The sequence below is a fragment of the Gavialis gangeticus genome, unplaced genomic scaffold (assembly GCF_001723915.1).
Source record: "Gavialis gangeticus isolate Ggan-Ray unplaced genomic scaffold, GavGan_comp1, whole genome shotgun sequence".
Taxonomy (NCBI): Eukaryota; Metazoa; Chordata; order Crocodylia; family Gavialidae; genus Gavialis; species Gavialis gangeticus.
The window spans coordinates 150,332,063-150,351,451 of record NW_017729032.1 but is presented as its reverse complement, the minus strand read 5'-3'; the positions used below and the strand labels follow the sequence as shown (position 1 = coordinate 150,351,451).

The following is a 19,389-nucleotide window of genomic DNA, read 5'->3' as shown; positions in this document are numbered from 1 at the left end:
GGTTGGGGGTGGGATGTGCATGCATGTGTGTGGGGAATTTGTGAAGATGTGGGAGGCTGTGGGTATATGTGTAGGCACACACACACACACACACACACACACACACACACACACACACACACACACACTCCCCAGTATCACAGTAGTTGAGTGCCCCACGCTAGGTTCTTGAAAGAACTCCGGCATAACTAGGATGGGGTAAATTGGGTGTTGATTTGTGGAGTGGAGGGAGAGCACTGACCAAAAAAGCAGCAGTCACAATCGCACATCAACTGTAAGTTACTGCTGCCCCTATGCCTAGGTACCCAGCTACACCCCTACACTACTGTTGGTACCTGCAAGTGCTGCATTGCCTAACTATGGGTGCCTGGCATCAGGGCTGGAATCCAGAACCCAGAGTGAGGCTTCTAGACTGCCTAAAAAATAGGGCTGTGTGAAGCTTTGGTTCCTGATTTGATTCGGCAGAGATTTGGCTCAATTTGGTGGCTGAATCTCCGAATCTGAATTGAATCAGAGGACCCTTTAATCTCTCTGAATCAAATCAGAACCCCATTAAATTGATTCAGAAAGATTCGGCGATTCAGACATAGACGCAGCTTTAAATGTTTTTTCTACATACCTCTAGGTACCAGCGTGGCTTGTGAGTGCTGCGATGCTGGGGCACATGGAGTGTCCCACAGAAGCACAGGACTCCCCAGTGCACTTGGCAGCAGACTTCCAGTCCACTTCTGGGTCCGCCGGGGAGTGTGCTGGGCCCCTGCCTGTGCCCGCCCAGCTCAGTGACTGTGTAGCAGGGCACTAGAGTGCCTGCTACTGGCATTAGTAATATGGGCCGAGCTGCCAATCACCAGGGCAGCAGGTGAGAGTTGCCATAGCAGCTGATTGGGTCAGCTGACCACCAGGGGCAGGGCCTGGCCTATATAAACAGCTAGGCTGAAGCCTAGCTGGTAGTTACTATCTAGCAGCCTGAGGAATAAGAGCTTTGCTGCTGAGTTGAGCCTAGTGGAGCAGCCTGACCACTCAAAGGGCTGCAATATGGCAAGGGGAGAGACAACCCTGATGGAGAGACTTTACAGGAGAGCCAGGTGGGCCTAGATTCTGTTATAGCCGGTAGGCTGATTTTTGTGTTGCAGCCGGTGGGCTCAGGGCTTTATGTTTATCGTTGGGTTTGATGTTACACTGGAAGACTGGGTGAGGCTGTAGGGGTGTGAGGAGGCCTCATGGGAGCCCCCCAGTAGCTCAGGGGGGTTCCTGGTGCCCAGTAGGGGCACAGCAAGCAGTGCCAGCGAGGGCACAGTGATTGGTGCCACAGCTGGTGTGGCGGGAGAGTGCCGGAGAGGCGCGGTGTGTGGGGTTGAGACCCCAGCCCGTGAGGGCGGTATTTTGCCCAGTAGGGCGAAGGAACCTGAGAAGGGTCAAGGGGCCAGGCGTGGCTATGGGCCACCTGAGCCCCAAGCGCAAGAGGTACGGGACAGGCTCCAGAGAGGGCAAGGAGCACGAGCAAGGCTTAGCAGGGCAAAAGCGGGAAGAGCACGAGGTGTTCCCCCGAAGGGGGAAAAGTCCCTTTAGGAAGCCTGAGATGGAGTGAGCCTAGGAGGAAGCCCCATAAAGGGATGAGGGCCAGTGTAAGAGCCCAGAATAGGGCGAGCATGCCGGTAGAGGCCCGAGGAGGGCAGGGCGTGCGGTTCAAAGCCCAAAGAGGGTGATTACACAAGCAGAAGCCCCAAGAAAGGGCGAGGCAGGACACACAGGACAGAGCCTGGAGAGGGCAGGGCGTGCGGGACAGAGCCTGGAGGGGCTGCATGTATTGAAGGGCCCGGGAGGGGGCCACCACACCAACATAAAAACGTCTGGGACAACTGCAAGGCTTGGGGAGGCAGGAGGCATGCCTGGCCCATAAGGCTGGGGTGTACCATATCACTCACTAGTGAACAGGGGCCAGTACAAATATAGCACTGTGCACAAGGGGGTCGGAAGGCAGCCTCCCACTGATAACTGTAAGATCAAAGACGTGGTGGGCGAGACGGAGGGTGCATTTAGGGCCCAGACTTGGCACAGTAGGGGCACCAGGGGGATCACGGCCGCCCCTGCACCCCACCCTGTGACAGACCGGTGCATCCAGGGTCTAGGGGGGACACCGGGGGTCCCTCCACAGCCAATTGCTGAGCTGGGGGCTGTAGGGTCCACTTCCGGATTTGTCACTGAGCATGTGGAGGTGGCCGCCTCACTCTCCCTCCCCCCTCCCCCTCCACTCCTGTAGGAATCTCCCTCTGCCCCAGCGTAGCAGTATTCACAAGCCACACTGGTACCTCAAGGTATGTAGAAAAACTTTTAAAGCTGTGTTTATGTCCAAATTGCTGATTCTCCAAATCAAGATCGAACCTTCAGATTCAACTGAATTGAATCAGGAACAGTGATCTGAATCAACTAATTGAATCACTATCCCTGATTCGGGCCAAATCCAAATCAAATAAGGCCTGCCCACTTCACACACCCATACTAAAAAGTGCATGGGGAGAATGAGGCCTCTCAGCATGGGATCCAAAGCAGCCAGCATGATGTAATGAGGGCCTTCCAGTAGAAACTGTGTCTAAAATCCCATCCTCCCCAGAGTATATGCACCTTACTCGGGGCAGCAGGCACCTCCATCTCCTCATAATCCACAGCCCAGAATCTTCTTCCAAAAGGTAGGCTCCTAAATTAATAATGCTGAACTGTCAGCTTTGAAAGCATAGCTGCAGGAGGTGAGAGTAGGCCCCACTTTTTTTATATAGCTTAGTGATTGAAGTACTCATTCAGAAAACAGGGCATCCAGTTTCCTCCCTTCCTAGCATAAGAGGGTTCAAATTCATTTCTCCTTCTTGGGAGAGTGCCCTCACCACCAAGCTATAGACTAGACTGGGATAAAAGAATTCTCCATCCCTTTTGTTGAAGTTATTCCATTATCTAGTAAAGAATGGAGATTCATGGAAAAGGGAGAAATGGGAGGCTGGAACAGAGGAGTGAGAGCACTAGTTAGTGCACATGGAGTACTGCATCCAGTTTTGGGCTCCACAATTCAAAACTGATATGGAGAAGCTTGAGAGAGTCCAGAGAAGAGCCATGCACATGATCAGAGGTCAGGAAAGCAGACCTTACGATGACAGGCTGAGAGCCATGGGGCTCTTTAGCCTGGAAAAGCGCAGGCTCAGGGGTGATCTGATGGCCACCTATAAGTTGATCGGGGTGACTACCAGGATCTGGGGGAACACTTGTTCACCAGAGTGCCCCAAGGGATGATGAGGTCGAACAGTCATAAACTACTGCGAGACTGTTTCAGGCTGGACATAAGGAAGAATTTCTTTACTGTCCACGCCCCCAAGGTCTGGAACTGCCTGCCATCGGAGGTGGTTCAAGCACCTACATTGAACACCTTCAAGAGCAAATTGGATGCTTATCTTGCTGGGATCCTACGACCCCAGCTGACTTTCTGTCCTTTGGGCGGGGGGCTGGACTCGATGATCTTCTGAGGTCCCTTCCAGCCCTAATGTCTATGAAATCTAGTAAGAGGAAGCCCGACTCCCACTGAGGAGAGTAGGAGGAGAAGAGTAGTCCTTGGTTCTAATACAGGTTTTCCTGAACTTATGCTGTACATGCATTCCCAGAGAATGGAGCATAAATCAAATTTGCATAAAGCAAACCCACTTTACAATGTAACAAACAGGGATAGGTTCCCATGGTGGTGAGGGAGGGAGTGAGGCTGAGACTAGGAAACAGCTGGGGGAAGGGGTGCTGCTCCTGGGGCTGCACAAAGTAGCAAAGCAGAGGGAACAGAATGACACTCACCACAGCTCTGGCTGCAGTGGCTCTGGGAGCGGCCAACACCTGCTGCTTGCAGCCACTGGGCTGTGCCATGCTCCACCTGTCTCTACTCGCCTCTGGTCCTGGGATGCGCTGTGCCCTGGTGCTGGCAGCTGGTGTTGGCTGCTTCCAGGGCTGCTGCAGGCAGGGTTGGGGTAAGCACTGCACCCCACACCGCCCAGGGCTCTGCTTGTCTGTCCTCACCCCAACCTGTGCTGGAGCAGCTGACATCAGCCACCTGCACCACAGGATAGAGCAGCCCAGGAGCTGGGGTGAGCCCAAGTACAGGAGGACAGTTGAAGTAAGGTGCAGCCCAGTGACTGTTGGCAGCTGGTGCCAGGCACTCTTGGAACCGCTGCAGCTGGGGCTGGGTGAGTGGAGCCACAGCCCTTTCCCCTCCCCCCAAAGACTTACCTTCTTGGGCAGGGGAAGCATCTATGCTGATGACATAAGAGCAAATTTACCTTGCATATAATAAATCATGGATCTAAATATGCTTATAGAGAAGCTGCACAAATAGAGGGAAACCTGTACCTGCTTTTAAGACTGTTCTTGTATTTCATATTCAAGAGACTTTTTTTTTTTTTTGATTTAAAATACATAAACAGTAATAAAAGTAAAGATGACTGAAATCCAAGACCACCCCTCCCAAATAAATATTGTCATCACTGAACTGTCTGTGTGTCTGTGTGTCTGTGTGTCTGTGTGTCTGTGTGTCTGTGTGTCTGTGTGTCTGTGTGTCTGTGTGTCTGTGTGTCTGTGTGTCTGTGTGTCTGTGTGTCTGTGTGTCTGTGTGTCTGTGTGTCTGTGTGTCTGTGTGTCTGTGTGTCTGTGTGTCTGTGTGTCTGTGTGTCTGTGTGTCTGTGTGTCTGTGTGTCTGTGTGTCTGTGTGTCTGTGTGTCTGTGTGTCTGTGTGTCTGTGTGTCTGTGTGTCTGTGTGTCTGTGTGTCTGTGTGTCTGTGTGTCTGTGTGTCTGTGTGTCTGTGTGTCTGTGTGTCTGTGTGTCTGTGTGTCTAATGAATGAAGCAGAGGTTCAGCTTCAAAAAGGTGTGTAAAACACCCATCCCAGTTTAACCTATAACCTGGCAATTCAGGCATTCCCTTCGGAGGTGGGTGATGTGACTTTAAACCACCTTCAGGCTAACAGGAGACTGATTTCCTATTTGCTACTTATCTATCCTGGAAACACTAGCATTCACAGTTTTTATTACTGTGATTAGTCTAGATTTGTCATGGCAATAAGCATTATGGATCTAATTCTGCTTCCACAGAAGTCAATGGCAGTATTCCCACAATTTCTATAGCAGCATGATCAAGCTCTTTGCCTACAGATTAGGGTTTCAGGACACTTCAATTGTTCTGCATTCTCAGAGGGTTTTATATTTAATGTCTTTTTTTTATTTTGCATATTTTCTAATATGCTGTATTTTCTTTGTAGTCACTTTTCTAACTAAAACATTAATGCAAAGTAAACATTTTCAAAATATCAATGGTTCTTAACATGAACTGTAAGAAATATGAAACAAAGGATTGAAAATTAAGCCTGCTTTTCAATAAATCACAAAGATGTATTAGTAGAAATACATTCTGTATGCATTACTGATAAATAATGAAGATGGACAGAACACTTAATTAGGGATTGTGCCACTACTGATGACCATTTTTATTTTCGCTTTTATTTAGGCACTTAGCATGTTAGGCTCTGTATTTGATCTAGCATAGATTTTTCTTTCCCACAATAGCTACATATTGAAAAAAATCAAGGGCAAGGAAGTGCAGTTGTATGATTGTTTGGCCACTTATTTGAAACATGAGCCTTTGTATTAAGGACTCTATTTGGTAAATAAGAAAGGACAATTTTAATCTTCCTTTTCAGGGGACAATGATGTGGACTTTATGAAAAAATGCATTAATATAAGTTCTTACAGTTAAGAGCACTTAGAACTCAAACCTGTGATATTTTTTTTCATTTAGAAGATAGCAATAATGTGCATAAAAGGAAGAGCTCCTCTTGATATGAATTCCATCATAATGATACCTAAAATACATATACACACACAAATTAATTGATCAATTAACAGCATGCAGTTGCAAGATAAGATCAACACAGAATTTTCATTCATAGTCTGCAAGCAGCTGACAATTCTTTAGAATGGAACAGAAATAAGGACAGACAATTCCACTGTTTCTGAGCATTTAAAAAAATATCTTGTCCAATATTTGAATAAGTACATATCTGTAAATCTTTAAAAAAAAAAACAAACTTTACAAACAATTAATTTTAAAAACAAAACTTTAATTGTTCTTAATTAACAACACAGCATGCAGACATGGTAGACTAAAACCTACCAATTAAGGGAATCACTTGTCCATCTATTTACATAGGTACTCCATCTCAAGTGTTTTGAAATGGCACCTCTTATCAAAGCTGGTGGTGATGTGAACTACTGTTCATACTTTTTTTCACACTACTGCCTAGCTCCTGCAGTACCATTTTCACACTACCATTTTGCCTGATATATACTGGATGGCTAACAGTACTTAATGAGTTAATATTTTTACTGTAAATGGCCAGCAAATAATTCCTTTTTCCATGCGTAACACTCTGCTGGCACGAATGCAATCGAAGTAGTTTGCTAGGGGAATGCATCAAGAGCAGACTGAGGATGTGGAGATGCAGCTCTTCCACTATACTGATCCTACACTTCATAGATTCATAGGTGCTAGAGTCAGAAGAAACCTCAACAGATCATTGAGTCTGACCCCCTGCCCTGGGCAGGAAAGAGTGCTGGGCTTAGATGACCCCAGCCAGATGCCCATCCAGCCTTCTCTTAAAGACTTCCAAGGTAGGGGAGAGCACCACCTCCCTTGGGAGCCCATTCCAAACTTTGGCCACCTTCACTGTGAAGAAGTTTTTCCTGATGTGTAGCCTAAATCTGCTGTCTGTCAGTTTGTGACCATTGTTCTTTGTTACCCCAAGAGGCGCCCTGGTGAACAGAGCATCTCTAATCCCTTGCTGTGCCCTGCTAATGAATCTGTAGGCAGCCACAAGATCAACTCTCAGCCTTCTCTTGTGGAGGCTGAAGAGGTCCTCCAGTCTCTCCTCATAGGGCTTGTACTGTAAGCTCCTGGTATTTGGTATAAGGAACTTAGCTGCACTAGCCAATGACAGGATGGCACTCTTGCAGAAGTCTTGTTATAATATTGAAGTAAAAGCAGATTAGTCTCAGAGTCAACATTTTACCAGAGGTCCTGTCAGCTTTATTATTAAGAATGTTCATGTGAATTGTGAAGACCAGAATTTTTTTCTCCCTGTTAAGATGCACAAAGGATGATTATAAATTTGGACATCAAATCAGTGGTTTAAAGGTCCATTGGAATCAATTCTTTCTATCCCTTATGCTAAGGGAAAGGGCAACTGTGGAGAAATCTGTCAAGGGATCTGTCACAGGTCTTATGGCCACACAGGCAGCTGTGGAAACCCCCTAGCAGCTCTGGAGCTCCTGTCCAGCTTAAACTGTCACTCTCCCTAGATTGCTCACCCACCATGCCTTGTTCTTAATATCAAAGGTTAATTAAGGGAGGCTGCCAACAGGTGTTAGAGAGTGAGCCTTAATCCTAATAATTTCCCACTGGGTCTCAATCCAGCCCTCAGGCCTAACAGATCCCTCTCAGCTTGACTAGGCCCCTGTAGAATGCCTGTAGTCATAAGGGAAAATTGCATGGCTCCTTTTCCTTCCCGACACCATACCCCAAGCCTTGTGGATGTTGCTATAATGTTGTTCTGTCTTTCAGGACTTTAGCCTTTTCAGCCTCTGCCCCTCTAATCTCGCTAGGCCTTCTAGCCTAGGCCCATGGTGTCAGACCTGGCTTTGAGACACTAGCTTCAATCTGTGCCCCCTGGTCACCAGGTCCCTGTCTGCTGGGCCCCCCAGCCCCCACATTGCACTTCTCTAGAGTGCCAGACCCTCTGGCTCCTGTATGGCTGTAGTCCTCTACAGTACTGAGCCCCCTGGCCCTTGTATGTATGGCTGTGCTCCTCTAGAGCACTGGTCCCCTTGGCCCCTATATGGCTACGCTTCTCTAGAGCGCAGGGGCCCCTGGTCCCTGTATGGCTGCGCTCCTCTGAGCACCAAGCCCCTTGGCCCCCATATGGCTGCACTCTTCTAGAGCAGTGGGCCCCCGGTCCCCTATCTCATTGTGCCCTTGCACTCTGCCCTTCTCTGGGCTTAACAACAGCTCGGGCCTTGAGCCCCTGGCAAGGCTCAAAGCTATTGCATGTCCCATGGACGCTAATAGGACCTCCCCTTACAGTCCCCATCCAAACTGCCGATGTAAACAGTAACATAAACCATAAGTCCCTGAGCTATAACAGAAACACAAACAGCAGAAGCAGCCCTCTGCCTCTTTTTAAGAAAGCAAACTTTGCTTATCTCCCAGCAAGCATACCCTCCAGCCCGGGGCTGTACCCTAGCTTATACACTTGGCCCCATTGGGCTCTTGGACCCTCTGGTCCCACACACAGCCCATCCTCCAAACTTTCAGACCCTCTAGTCCCAGCTCACATGCAACCCCTTCTCCAGGGTCTCAGAACCACTAGTAGGCACCTCAAACTCTCTGGGGTTAACCTAAAACAAAGGCCACTTGCCTGTAATCCCACCTTTCTCTACCCAGGGAACTTGCCTCTGTTCCCCAGACCTGCAGTGTAGTTTAACCAAATCCAGGTCCATTCAGGAGTCCTGCTATCCTGGAGCCAAGAGCTCTTCACTTCATGGCTGCTGGGAAGAGTCTCCCTGACCAGTGCCAGCTCTGGGCTTATGTAGTTCCAGTCTGAGCCCTTTTCTGGTCAGGTGAGTCCCTCATTAGCTCTTCTCTGCCACCTAGAAGCAGCCTCTCAGTCTGCTTGCTCTCACAGAGAAGCAGGCACATCCCAGTGCCTTGCTACAGGCTGGGTTGTGGTTTTTAGATTTAATTAATATAACTGTTCCATTAAGAGCTAGCTGTGATTCTGCAGGGAAGAAGAGGCTCCCTGCCTCTACAGCCTCCTGCCCTTGGGCTGGTCACAACCACCATTTTTGTGCTCATCTGAGCCCAAAGATCATTGTGCCGCCCTGAGACACAATGCCTCTGGGGCTATAGATGGGGCTGCGAGGCTGTGGCCTCTCTGTCGGCTTGACACAAGCCAGAGCTTTAAAAGCCAATGAACCTGGTGTTTTAGAAATTGAAGTTAAATTTATATATAATAATAAAAATAGCTTGGATATGGTGACTTGCTAAATGAACTTTTATTTTAGCTTGTTGGTGACATCATAAATCAGGGTGCTCCAACTGGTGGCCCCTGAACTACATCCAACTAGCAAAGGGTAACATGGTCCATAGACTCCTGGCCAGCTGACACTCACACTATTGTACCTGCTGCTATGGTGTCTGGGGTTTCTAGGGCAGGGCAGCATGGCAAGAGGGGGTCCAGTGAGTCTGCTGCCCATGTGGCTGAGTGGGCAAGAGAGGAGGTGCCCACGTTCCCCACAGGGGGGTGACTGCGGAGGCTGTTCTTGCTACTTGTGCAGTGTGGGTATCAGGAAACCTGCATGGCATGCATCCCAAGGCCTATGAGTAGTGTGGCTTGCAGTCCCCAGCTGCTCAGTAGTTGGAGAACCCTGTTGTAAATCCCATTGGAACTGTTCCTGTGATTAATTACACACATTTGGTGCAAACCTCCATTGCTGTATCCCGCCAACAGAGCTGCATATCTAGCTGTTTTTGATTAATTTATTATTCCTCAAACAGCTGTAAAACAAGAATACAACATACCTGGCACTGCCTCTTGTGCCCAGCCTTCTGGTCCCCAAATCTGGGAAAACTAAACGAACAAGCTATAAAACACCCAAAAGATACAGAGTTATCTTAGTGATTCACATGAAAGTTTAAAAAGACTTATCTGCTACATTTTCCATATTTAATCCTTGCCACTATCAGGCACCTATTCTCAAACTAATACCTAGTTTTCTAGCAACCTGCTTACACAGGGCATGGACAAACTCATAAGCAGAGCAGTTTCAAAAGGGTAAGGAGCACTGTGGACAACTGCATAATCCAGGAACAATACAAAGGTAGCAAAACTGCTCCAACTTCAACTGTGCATGAAGCAGGGTTATATATGAATCTCAGAATCTTAGAAAAGAAGAGCTCGAAGAGACTTTGGAAGACCTTCTAGTCTAACCCGTTGCCCAAAGCAGGGTCATCCCTGACCTCCAGTGTAAAAATATGGGGAGGTGTCTATAGCAGCTGCCACACAGGGCCAGTGGTGACTTCTAGTTCCTGTCACTGACAGTGTGATTGTCTGCCTACAGCAGCAGTGTTTTTTTTTTTTTTTCTGCCCCCACCCTCCCTAAGTCAGCATCTGGGGCACCTTCCTAGTTGCCCTGCCCTACTCAGATGGTCCCTAACTAAACCCTTCCAGTCAAGAGTCTGTCTAAGAGGCTCTTAAAACTTAACATAACAAAAAAAGACAAGATTCTACAGTCTCTCTGGATAACCTGTTCTAATGCTCTTATAGTGAGAAAATTCTTCCTAATATCCAACCTCAGTTTCCCTTGCTGGAGTTTAAGACCATTCCTTACTGTTTTAGCACCTGCAACAGGGAATAATCTGTCTCTATCCTCTTCATAATCACCTTTTAGGTATTTGAAAACTGTTATCAAATTTCCCCTCAATCTTCTCATTTAAATAATCCCAGGTCTTTCAGCCTTTCCATACCGATCATGTTTTCCAGACCTCTAATAATTTTTGCTCCTTTCCACTAGACTCCTTCCAATTTGTCCACATCTTTCTTCAAGTGTGGAGCCCAGAATTGTACATAGTACTCCAAGTAACCCCTCATCAGTGCCAAATAGAGTGGAAGAATCACTTAATTTACAAGGCATGCTCCTATTAATACAGAACAGTATGTTACTGGCCATTTTTGCAACAAGAGTTGCAGCACAGCACTAAATGCAAATAAGTGCATGAGGACTTCTCACTGTATTTTGTGACTCGCCTTAAAGGCAAGATGATGGTGTATTACAAAAGTAGATGGATTAATGGATTTTCAGAGACATGAATGGGGAAGGGGACAGAAGGGGGGGGGGAATGAAATTGCACTTAGGTGGTCAAGTCCACTTAAATACTTAACAGGTAGAATAGAATCTGGCCCTATTTGTCTCGGATGAAATTCTGGCCTCAATGAAGTCAATGTTAAAACTTACCTTGGCTTCAAACACACTTTGAGAAAAAAAACTCTTGAAAAATAAATCATGACTTCTCTCCTTGTCTTGTCTTCAGACCAATTAATAACGTATATTTCAAAACCACTTTAGTTAAACTGGCATAACTATGTATGTCTTATTCCTCAAGATATATTTATTTTGATTTAACCTAATCCTGTGAAGGACCAGATTAAATTAAACAAATGAACCATTCTTAATCCAAAATAAGGGTATCTTTACACAAATTTGCACATTCAGGAAGTCTATAAATTATACTAACAAACTAAATAAAAAACTTTCAAACCAAATTTCATGTTTTGTACAACTTTTTCTATTCATAATCACAAGGCCCTCTACAAGGGCCTGATGCATTATCTTTTATAATATATCTGTTGTAAAGAAGAACACTTTGTACCTTTCCAAATGTAGCTGGATTTACTTGGTTCTGATCATAATGTCTGCAGTTCTCTCTGTACATTTCATATAACAGACAACGAGGTACGCTGCATCCTTCACACATGTAGAAATGATCAGCAATCCTTTAAAATTAAATGGTACAAGAAGATCAGTTTATATCAAGACAAGAAGGTTATTTGCCTGATTCTGATATTGCACCATATTTACACTGGTGCAACTCCACTGACTTCAGTTCAGTTGCTCCTTATCTCCAGCAGTGTGAATGAGATCAGAATCAGGTCTACTAATTCTAAGTAGAACCATATTCTGTAGGCAATGGTACATCATTGTTACTTTCAGGTTCCCTGAAACTACCACTTCAAGATACGGTGGGTTCTGTATCAAAGAGTCTATATGAATATACTTTATTGAGCAGCATGCCATCAGATACTGTACAGGTTTTAATGATAAAATATAGTTTACCTAATATCACAATGAGGTTAAAATTGTCACGTAAAATCATTGTCTCTAAAATGGGGAAAAAATGATTTTCTAATGTATGGTGCAAGCTACAAATCCTCCACTATAATAAATGTAGTATATTAGGTAGTTGCTTTCTCTTTAAGAATAATGTACCACAGGATATTTTGGGTTAGGCATAAAAATTAGAACCCACTAGATTAGCAAGTGCCAAATTCCATACACTACTGCAAACCAAACAGTTGCAATACAAGTATGAAAGAAAACAGAATTTGGCCTGAAATTACTACTTAGTGGGCACGTTTACATGTGCACTTTAATGTCCAGTAGACTATTTTACTGTGCATTAAAGTGTCATGTAAAAATGGTGAGTTTATGCTGATGCATAGTAAAACAGTCTACTGTGCACTGTCACTAAAAAAAGTGTGCAAATGTGCTACCGCACATTAGTGCAGCCTAATGCACATTAATTTAGTATCTCACCCTGGAAGTACTAAATTTTATTGCACATTAGAAAAGGTGCATTAATGCATGTGTAGATGCCCCAAGTAGCACTCCTGGACCAACCATTAATATTTAAGCACATCTAGACTAGCCAGTTGTGCTTAATTTACTTGCCTGAGTTATCTTAGTAACATAAATAAAGCTACTCAAGTGAGTAAGGTGAGGAAGATTTGATCTTACTTTCTCATTAGCTTAAGTTGTTATTACTGCCAGACAAAAATATTCTTTATTTAAGACATAATGCCAAAAGAACTAAACACTGTCAGCAGATAATAGCATCCTGCAGCACAAATACATATGCAAAGCTGAAGCATTTGTGGGAAATAAATGTTGAGGCAGAGAAGAAATTAATTTTCAAAGCATGACACACTGATCCTGTGACAATGTTCTATTACAGTGACTTTACTTCTGTTATGCCAAATGAGTTCAGTAGATTTAATTATTTTATCTGCTGAATGTTGGTACAGCAGAATGCCAGTTACTGACAACATCACTTTTACTGATGTTCACACTGGTTTAGAAAACAGAATTTATCATAGGTACCAGCTTAGACATGAATGCCAGTTTTAAAACAGCATTCCATGTTTTTATTTATTAATAGCTCAGCTTCAGACTAGCTAGCATTCATCATTTTAACTTTTATCAATAGGTAGCGGGTAAGGTCTCCAACTATCTGATTGACTGCAATAGATTCTATTTGTTATAACTGAGCAAGCAATATTAACATTGAGTTATTCTAAGATGAGGGACTGGACCTGTTTCAGCTCAGCTTCCTACTCCTGCTGCCCATCCTTTTCCTACAGAAGGACTTCTAACTTTTTCCCACATCTGCTCTCTCCCTTGTAAAGAGGCCTCAAACACCTTGGCTCTCACCTAATTTAGTCTATGCTCCCACCAACCAACCAGGCAGCCTCATGTTGCTAGGCCATGCGATAGCACCGCTTACTCCATCTCCCTGCCCAAGCTATTTCTGGGCTTTTTGCCAATTCCTCATCACCTGATGTAAACTGCTTCACAATTATTGGCAGGGAAGAGAAACCAGCGCCAAAGATAGGCAGGGGACAAGGAGTAGGCACGTTGCCTTAGTGGGGAGTTCTTCCATCATGGGAACTGAAAACATACCATAGGTAGGATTCATTATAGGTAAGACTCCAGACTATGCCCTGCTTCCCCATATCCATTAATCCTCCTTTCTTTTAGAAAAAACCCCACCCCCAAACTCTAGTAAGTAAAACTCAGACATTAAGCCTGGGTCCAAATTTACCCTAGGTATAACACCTCCTGAGTCAATGGAATCACAACAGACTAATTTGTACTTCAGTAATGGTTTTGGCTAACAGCTTTGTCTCTGCACGCAGCTATCTTTAACATGGTATTTGATTACTTTTTTATCTATTAAACTTTGTCTCTCTCTTTTTCTTACAACAAACTGAAAACCTTCTACCTGCCAAAATGCAGATCAAGTACCAAAGTGCTATATTACAAGAGAAGCTCAAGAAGAGAGCTTTCACATATTACTTGCAATATTCCCAGCATATGGCTATTTATGACACACATTGAAGCAACCTGCCCCTCTGAATTAAAACAAAGTCAATCAAAAAAGAAGTGGGGGAGAGAAAGAAAAGAGAGAGAAAACAGGGGAGGCATGTACGGATTTATCTTTTGCCTTCTGGCTAGTTCTCTGGCAGAAGTTTTTATTCAACTGCTTCTCAAAAAGTACATTAAAAGGACTCCATTTTTTCTGGGGATGCTACATATTATATGGGGACCAAAAGCTTTGTGTTTTGTTTTTGCCAGGGTACCCAATATCAAATCAAACAAAAATGTTAGAAACTTGTTCCAGAAAGAATACAAAGGGGTGATCTACATGTTCACTGTGGAGAAAGGATGGCCAGTGAGTGATTTGGGTGCTGGTATAAGAATTAAATTCTGTCCTCTGTTCTGCCTGACTTCCTGTGTTATTCTCAGTAAGTCATTTAGGGTTTGTGTAGGTGGCATAGAGCAGAACTGTGTAAAGATATCAAAGTTAGCCCTGTATAAGATGGCTTACATATCAAAGGCAGAACAGCTTGGTTAGCACAGTCCTCCTTGCCTCCTTTTCAGCAGAGCTAATTAGTATCTTTTTTTCTCTTTCAGTTCAAGCTAAGTTGCATATTACACTGGGGTTTGCTGTGTAGGTATACCCTTAATTTCTCTCTGTATCTGGGTCCCTCTTTCTGTAAAATGGAAATAATAGTATTTCTCTACCCTGCAGAGGGTTGGTGTGGAAGAGTAAACACATTAAAAGACTATAATAGGGCACATCAAGAGGTGAGGTTGGTAGATTGTGTCAATTCAATATCCCTGAATGTGCTGTACAGGCAGTCCTCGACTTAACAACATTTCGAGTTACAACATTTCACACTTACAACATTTATAAATTGACACCCTGTTTCAACTTTGATGCCAATTTTGACTTGCAATGCTTGATCCAATGTGACACCACGCCAGAGAACAAGGTCGCCATATCACCCCTCTCCCTGGAGAACATCTGTCCAAACTTCCTTAGATAATTTCTTTAAGAAAGCAGACAAGACTCCAGAAAAACCTGCAAGCAAGACTCCTGAGAAGACTCCAGCCAAGAACCCTTCAAAAAGCCCAACTAAGAGCCCTTCAAAAAGTCCAGCAAAGTCCCCTCAAAGAGGTCCTTCCAAATCAATATAATTGCTATTTACAATAGAAATACATTAATGTAGCTATATTACTCATCTATAATTGATTGAGTACAAAATTCTGGGTTATTTTTGGTGAAAATAGGGTATTGGGCCTTGGTTCAGGAACCAATCCCCCATTTATAACATTGTTTCTTATAGGAAAATCGGTTCCGAGTTGCAACGTTTTGACTTAAGAAGCAGTTTTCAGGAACCAATTGTGTCGTAAGTCTGAGGATGGCCTGTGCTGTCATTTTCAAAGCTAAAATCAAACATGGTGGATGTGATATAGTTAATTAAGAAAGCAAATACCACACCCCTGCCGAAGATGGATCATCAGCCCAAAAATGATGGAGGGAAACAGAAAGGAAACCAAACATTTCCAGAGAATAGCCAGATGGTTAGAACAGTCAAACTATACAGGGGATGGTTAGAATAGTCAAACTACAGGTAACATCAATTTTATACACTTTTTTTTTCTTGACAGACTGCTGGTATGCTGATTTACTATTAGGTTATATTACCCTCCATTCCCAGGTTTTAAAAAAGCCAGCACCTTTACACAGGGTTCCCTCCTCCCATCAAGTTGTGCTATGCCAACTGGGAATTGCAGGACGTGGGACAGACAGAGGCATAGAAATCTGGAAAGTCCAATTAAAAATCCCATTGGCTGCCATGGCCCTGCTTTACCTGTGGTGGGTTAGGGTGTTAGGACTGTCTTGAATCAGGGTTCATAGTAGTCTTAGGTAGAGTTTGGATGATGATTCTATGGGATGGTTTGGGTAGCGCTGATCCTGCCTCAGGCAAGGGGTTGGACTAGATCTGTGGTTCTCAACCTTTTTTGTATCAGGACCCATTTGTAAACATCAGTGGCCAATCCTGACCCATTGCCCCTCGCTCCCTACCCTCTGCCCCCTGCCGCCCAGTGTGTGGAGCAGGGGGTGAGAATGTAGGGCAGGGGGGTGCCAAGAAGCCCCTTGCAAGTTTGAAGCCTGTCAACCAGCAAGGGAAAAGCCATGGTTTCCCATGTTTTTCTCCTTTAGAGGAGAATCCATTTTTAAAGTTTCTTGATCCTTTTTTTTAAGTTTGCTCGTGGCCCTTTCATATATTCTCGCAACCCACTTTTGGGTTGTGACCTGTGGGCTAGACTAGATGATGTCTGGAGGTCCCTTCCATCCCTGCTTCGCTATGACTCTACCCAAGGAGAACGTCCACCACTACGCCCGCATCTGGCCACACATCCACCCCCCAGCAAAGATAACATCAAGAGACCACTGATACCGCCTTCGCTGTTGGATCTGGGCCTCTAACTGCCGCCCTGAGCACGGCCAGCCTGCCCGTATCCACCCATGTATGTTTGAAACCACACCAGGGCACTTTCCCCTTCAACCAGCCACCCCCATGCCATGCACAGTGTTGGGGGGGGGGGGAGCGGGGCAACCCCCTTGGGCGCCAAAGCAAATGGGGCACCAACAGGTGCTGCCCAGCCAAGGCAGGGACAGAGCCACAAGGGTGGGGGGTGCAGGCAAGCATGGGGAGGCACGTGCCCCCTGGGTCTGTGTGCCCCCGGCCCCAAACTTCCCTGCTACGGCACTGGCCACGTGGCTTCCTCAGCAAGGGGGTTCAGCTCCCTCCAGGACACGGCCAGCCCAAAAGACGGGTGCTCGGGTGCCAGGGTGAGGGCATCCTGGGCCCCCTACCTGCCCCGGGCCCTGCCGTGCACCCGGACCCCTGTGCTCTGCTGGACACAGCCCTGCTGCCTCCTGCTGCTGGAGATATTCCACCCCCCACCCCAGCTGGGCATCCTTAATGCCCCCTAGCAGGGCCAACGGAGCGGCACCTACCACTGCGTGATGCAGCGGTGCTCGCTGCTCCGGCCCCCGGCCGCCGCCGCCATCCCCGCAGGCGGGGCCGGACCGCCCCGTGTTTACTTTGGAAGCGGGTTCCACCCGCGCGACCCGCCGCCCTCCCGCGCGCCGCCCGGCCCGGCCCGCCTGCGGGGTTTTTGACGAGTTTACACAGTCTCGAATACAGGAGTGGATACAGGAGGGGTCCACTGGTGCAGCTGCACCTCTCCTTTGATTCCCGCTACTCCCACATTTTAAAACCAGCTTTCTGGGAAGGGTAGTGGCTTTTCTATTCACACAGTTCTGAGAGTCGGTGGACTTCATGGCTTATTATAATCTCCTCTTTCCACTCCCCAGGTGTTAAGGACCCTCTCTCCTTTTTAAGGACGTTCCACTCTTCAGGCAGTCCTTTCCTCTGCAATTTTGCTGTCTGTTAGCCATTCCTGGTAGTGGGCATTTATACCTTTTCGTACTGCAACAGGCTGGAAATGCGCCACATCGGAGCAGACTCAATGAATCGCGTCTGTTCCACATGGGAGCTGATATGCCTGGTGCTGGGTCGCATTCATGTGTGTAAATGGCAAAATGCATGCCAGCGCTGAGAAAATGGAGGTGGTGCGCTTTTGAACTAAAACACCTTCGACGTGTTTTAGTTGAAAAGTGCATCGCTGCCAGTTTTTCAGTGCTCACGCACATTTCTCCATTGATACAAATGCACGTGACATGTCTAAGACATGTCCGTGTGCTGCGTACATGTCTAAAAATGCCCTGTGTCTTTTTTCTATTTCACAGCCCTGAAAACTGTTCTAAGTCTAGCTAAAAAGCTTAACTCAGATGTAAAAATATTAACTCAGATGTAGAAATGACTGACAGTGAAGCATTGGTTGCAGTATCAAGATACTCAATCTGAATAAGAGACGTACCTTTAAGTGTAATAACTACAGGACTAATGAAGCAAGCATATCACCCACATAAACTCGGAAACAAGACTTTGTTTTGTGAGATCTGTCTACACTAGAATCACTGTTGTAGCTTCAGCAGAGTATGGATATGCCCAAGACAGGGATAAACGTAAGTATTAGTAGCAGTTTAGCTGCAGCCTTTTTTACACAGGCTGCAAAACCCATGGGTAAATACTCCAGCGATTAATCCATGCTGAGCTCTGTGCTGCCAAGACCAGACTACTACCAGTGCCCAACTCACCTGATTTATAGCTGGCTCAGATAGGTCTATAATATCTAGTCATCACAGGAATGATTGCAGTGTATATATATCCTTGGACAGGAACAGCAGACTGAAGAGACTTGGGCTCAGGTAAGGACATCTCAGGCTATAAAGAGAAAGCTATATCTATACTAAAAAGGGGAAGGCTGTCTCCCTTCCAGTGCTAGCCCGGAAAGCCTCTGTTGGGAAATGCATTGCAGTACTGTGAGCATCTTCTTTAATAACATATGTATTAAGAAAATAAACATGGAATTGGACATAAGTGTTTGGGGGCTTTTGTCAGGCTGCCTCCACTTCTATGCCTGCCTTGCACTTAGAAAGCCATTAAACAGCCAGTGTGTAGTTTTGCAATTTTGATTTACCTCAGCATTTTGGTGTTGCTCTAGAGCTTCATACCTCTCACAAAGTTAAGTCTCTTGGGATGCTTATATGCCGTCTACATTGGAAGAAAACAGGCTGTTAATAAACATAGTCATTGACTATTGTACCTAACTGTTCCGGTTACAGTTTATGTAGGGCAGTCTCTATTTTAGGAGACAGCATTTAAGCATGTGATTTGACAACCATGTGGGCACAAAGGATTCTTCTCATCAAGGCCTCAACACAGTATCACACCTCCACATACTAAAACAACATATGTGGTACCTCACATGCACGTGTACCGCTTCCTAAAAGGCAGACTATAATATAGGAATATAAAATAAAACATTTCTACCTTCAAGTTGTCCTTTATGTCTTTTTTCCTCTTAACATTTCTGCCTAGTGACATATTTGCTTTGATCTTCATGTCATAACAAATAAAGCAAATCTGTCTTTGCCAAACCTTTCTGCTGTGGTACTAACAGTTAATTAACATAAAGAAACCACAGGAGTTTCTGAGAAGCAGAAGTGATATAATGCAGTTCTGTCCACTAGGAAGCTTTTAGATGCTCTGGCCATATATAATTTATTTTTGTCAGTCACATGGTGGTAACACTCATTTTGCATAATGGATGCTTGCAATGGAAAAGTGCTTACAATGTTTCAGTGGAGCAGACAGCCTTTTCATCTGTCTATAGCAAAGAGAAATTTAGCAATTAGAACAGTTTAAGGGACTCTCATATAAACAATGAAAGCAATGTTTTAGATACCTACAGAAATGTATTAAAGCAGGGCTTATGTTAT

General features: G+C 45.3%; 1 protein-coding gene across 4 annotated transcripts in view; it reads right to left on the bottom strand.

Moving 5' to 3' along the window:
- Positions 1–17,068, bottom strand: part of RFX8 (RFX family member 8, lacking RFX DNA binding domain) — a 75,796-nt gene extending 58,728 nt beyond the window's left edge. For 3 of the 4 annotated variants that reach the window (XM_019525324.1, XM_019525327.1, XM_019525328.1), the window contains exons 1-4: positions 16,999–17,067; positions 11,500–11,623; positions 9,652–9,713; positions 5,792–5,878 (exon numbers count right to left, since the gene is read on the bottom strand). In XM_019525324.1, coding sequence (XP_019380869.1) covers positions 5,792–5,878; positions 9,652–9,713; positions 11,500–11,623; positions 16,999–17,051 — 326 coding nt within the window. In that variant the 5' untranslated portion in view covers positions 17,052–17,067. Of the gene's footprint in view, positions 1–5,791; positions 5,879–9,651; positions 9,714–11,499; positions 11,624–16,998 lie in introns of all 4 variants that reach the window. The other variant, XM_019525325.1, reaches the window with a different exon arrangement.
- Between the last annotated feature and the right edge of the window lie 2,321 nt (positions 17,069–19,389).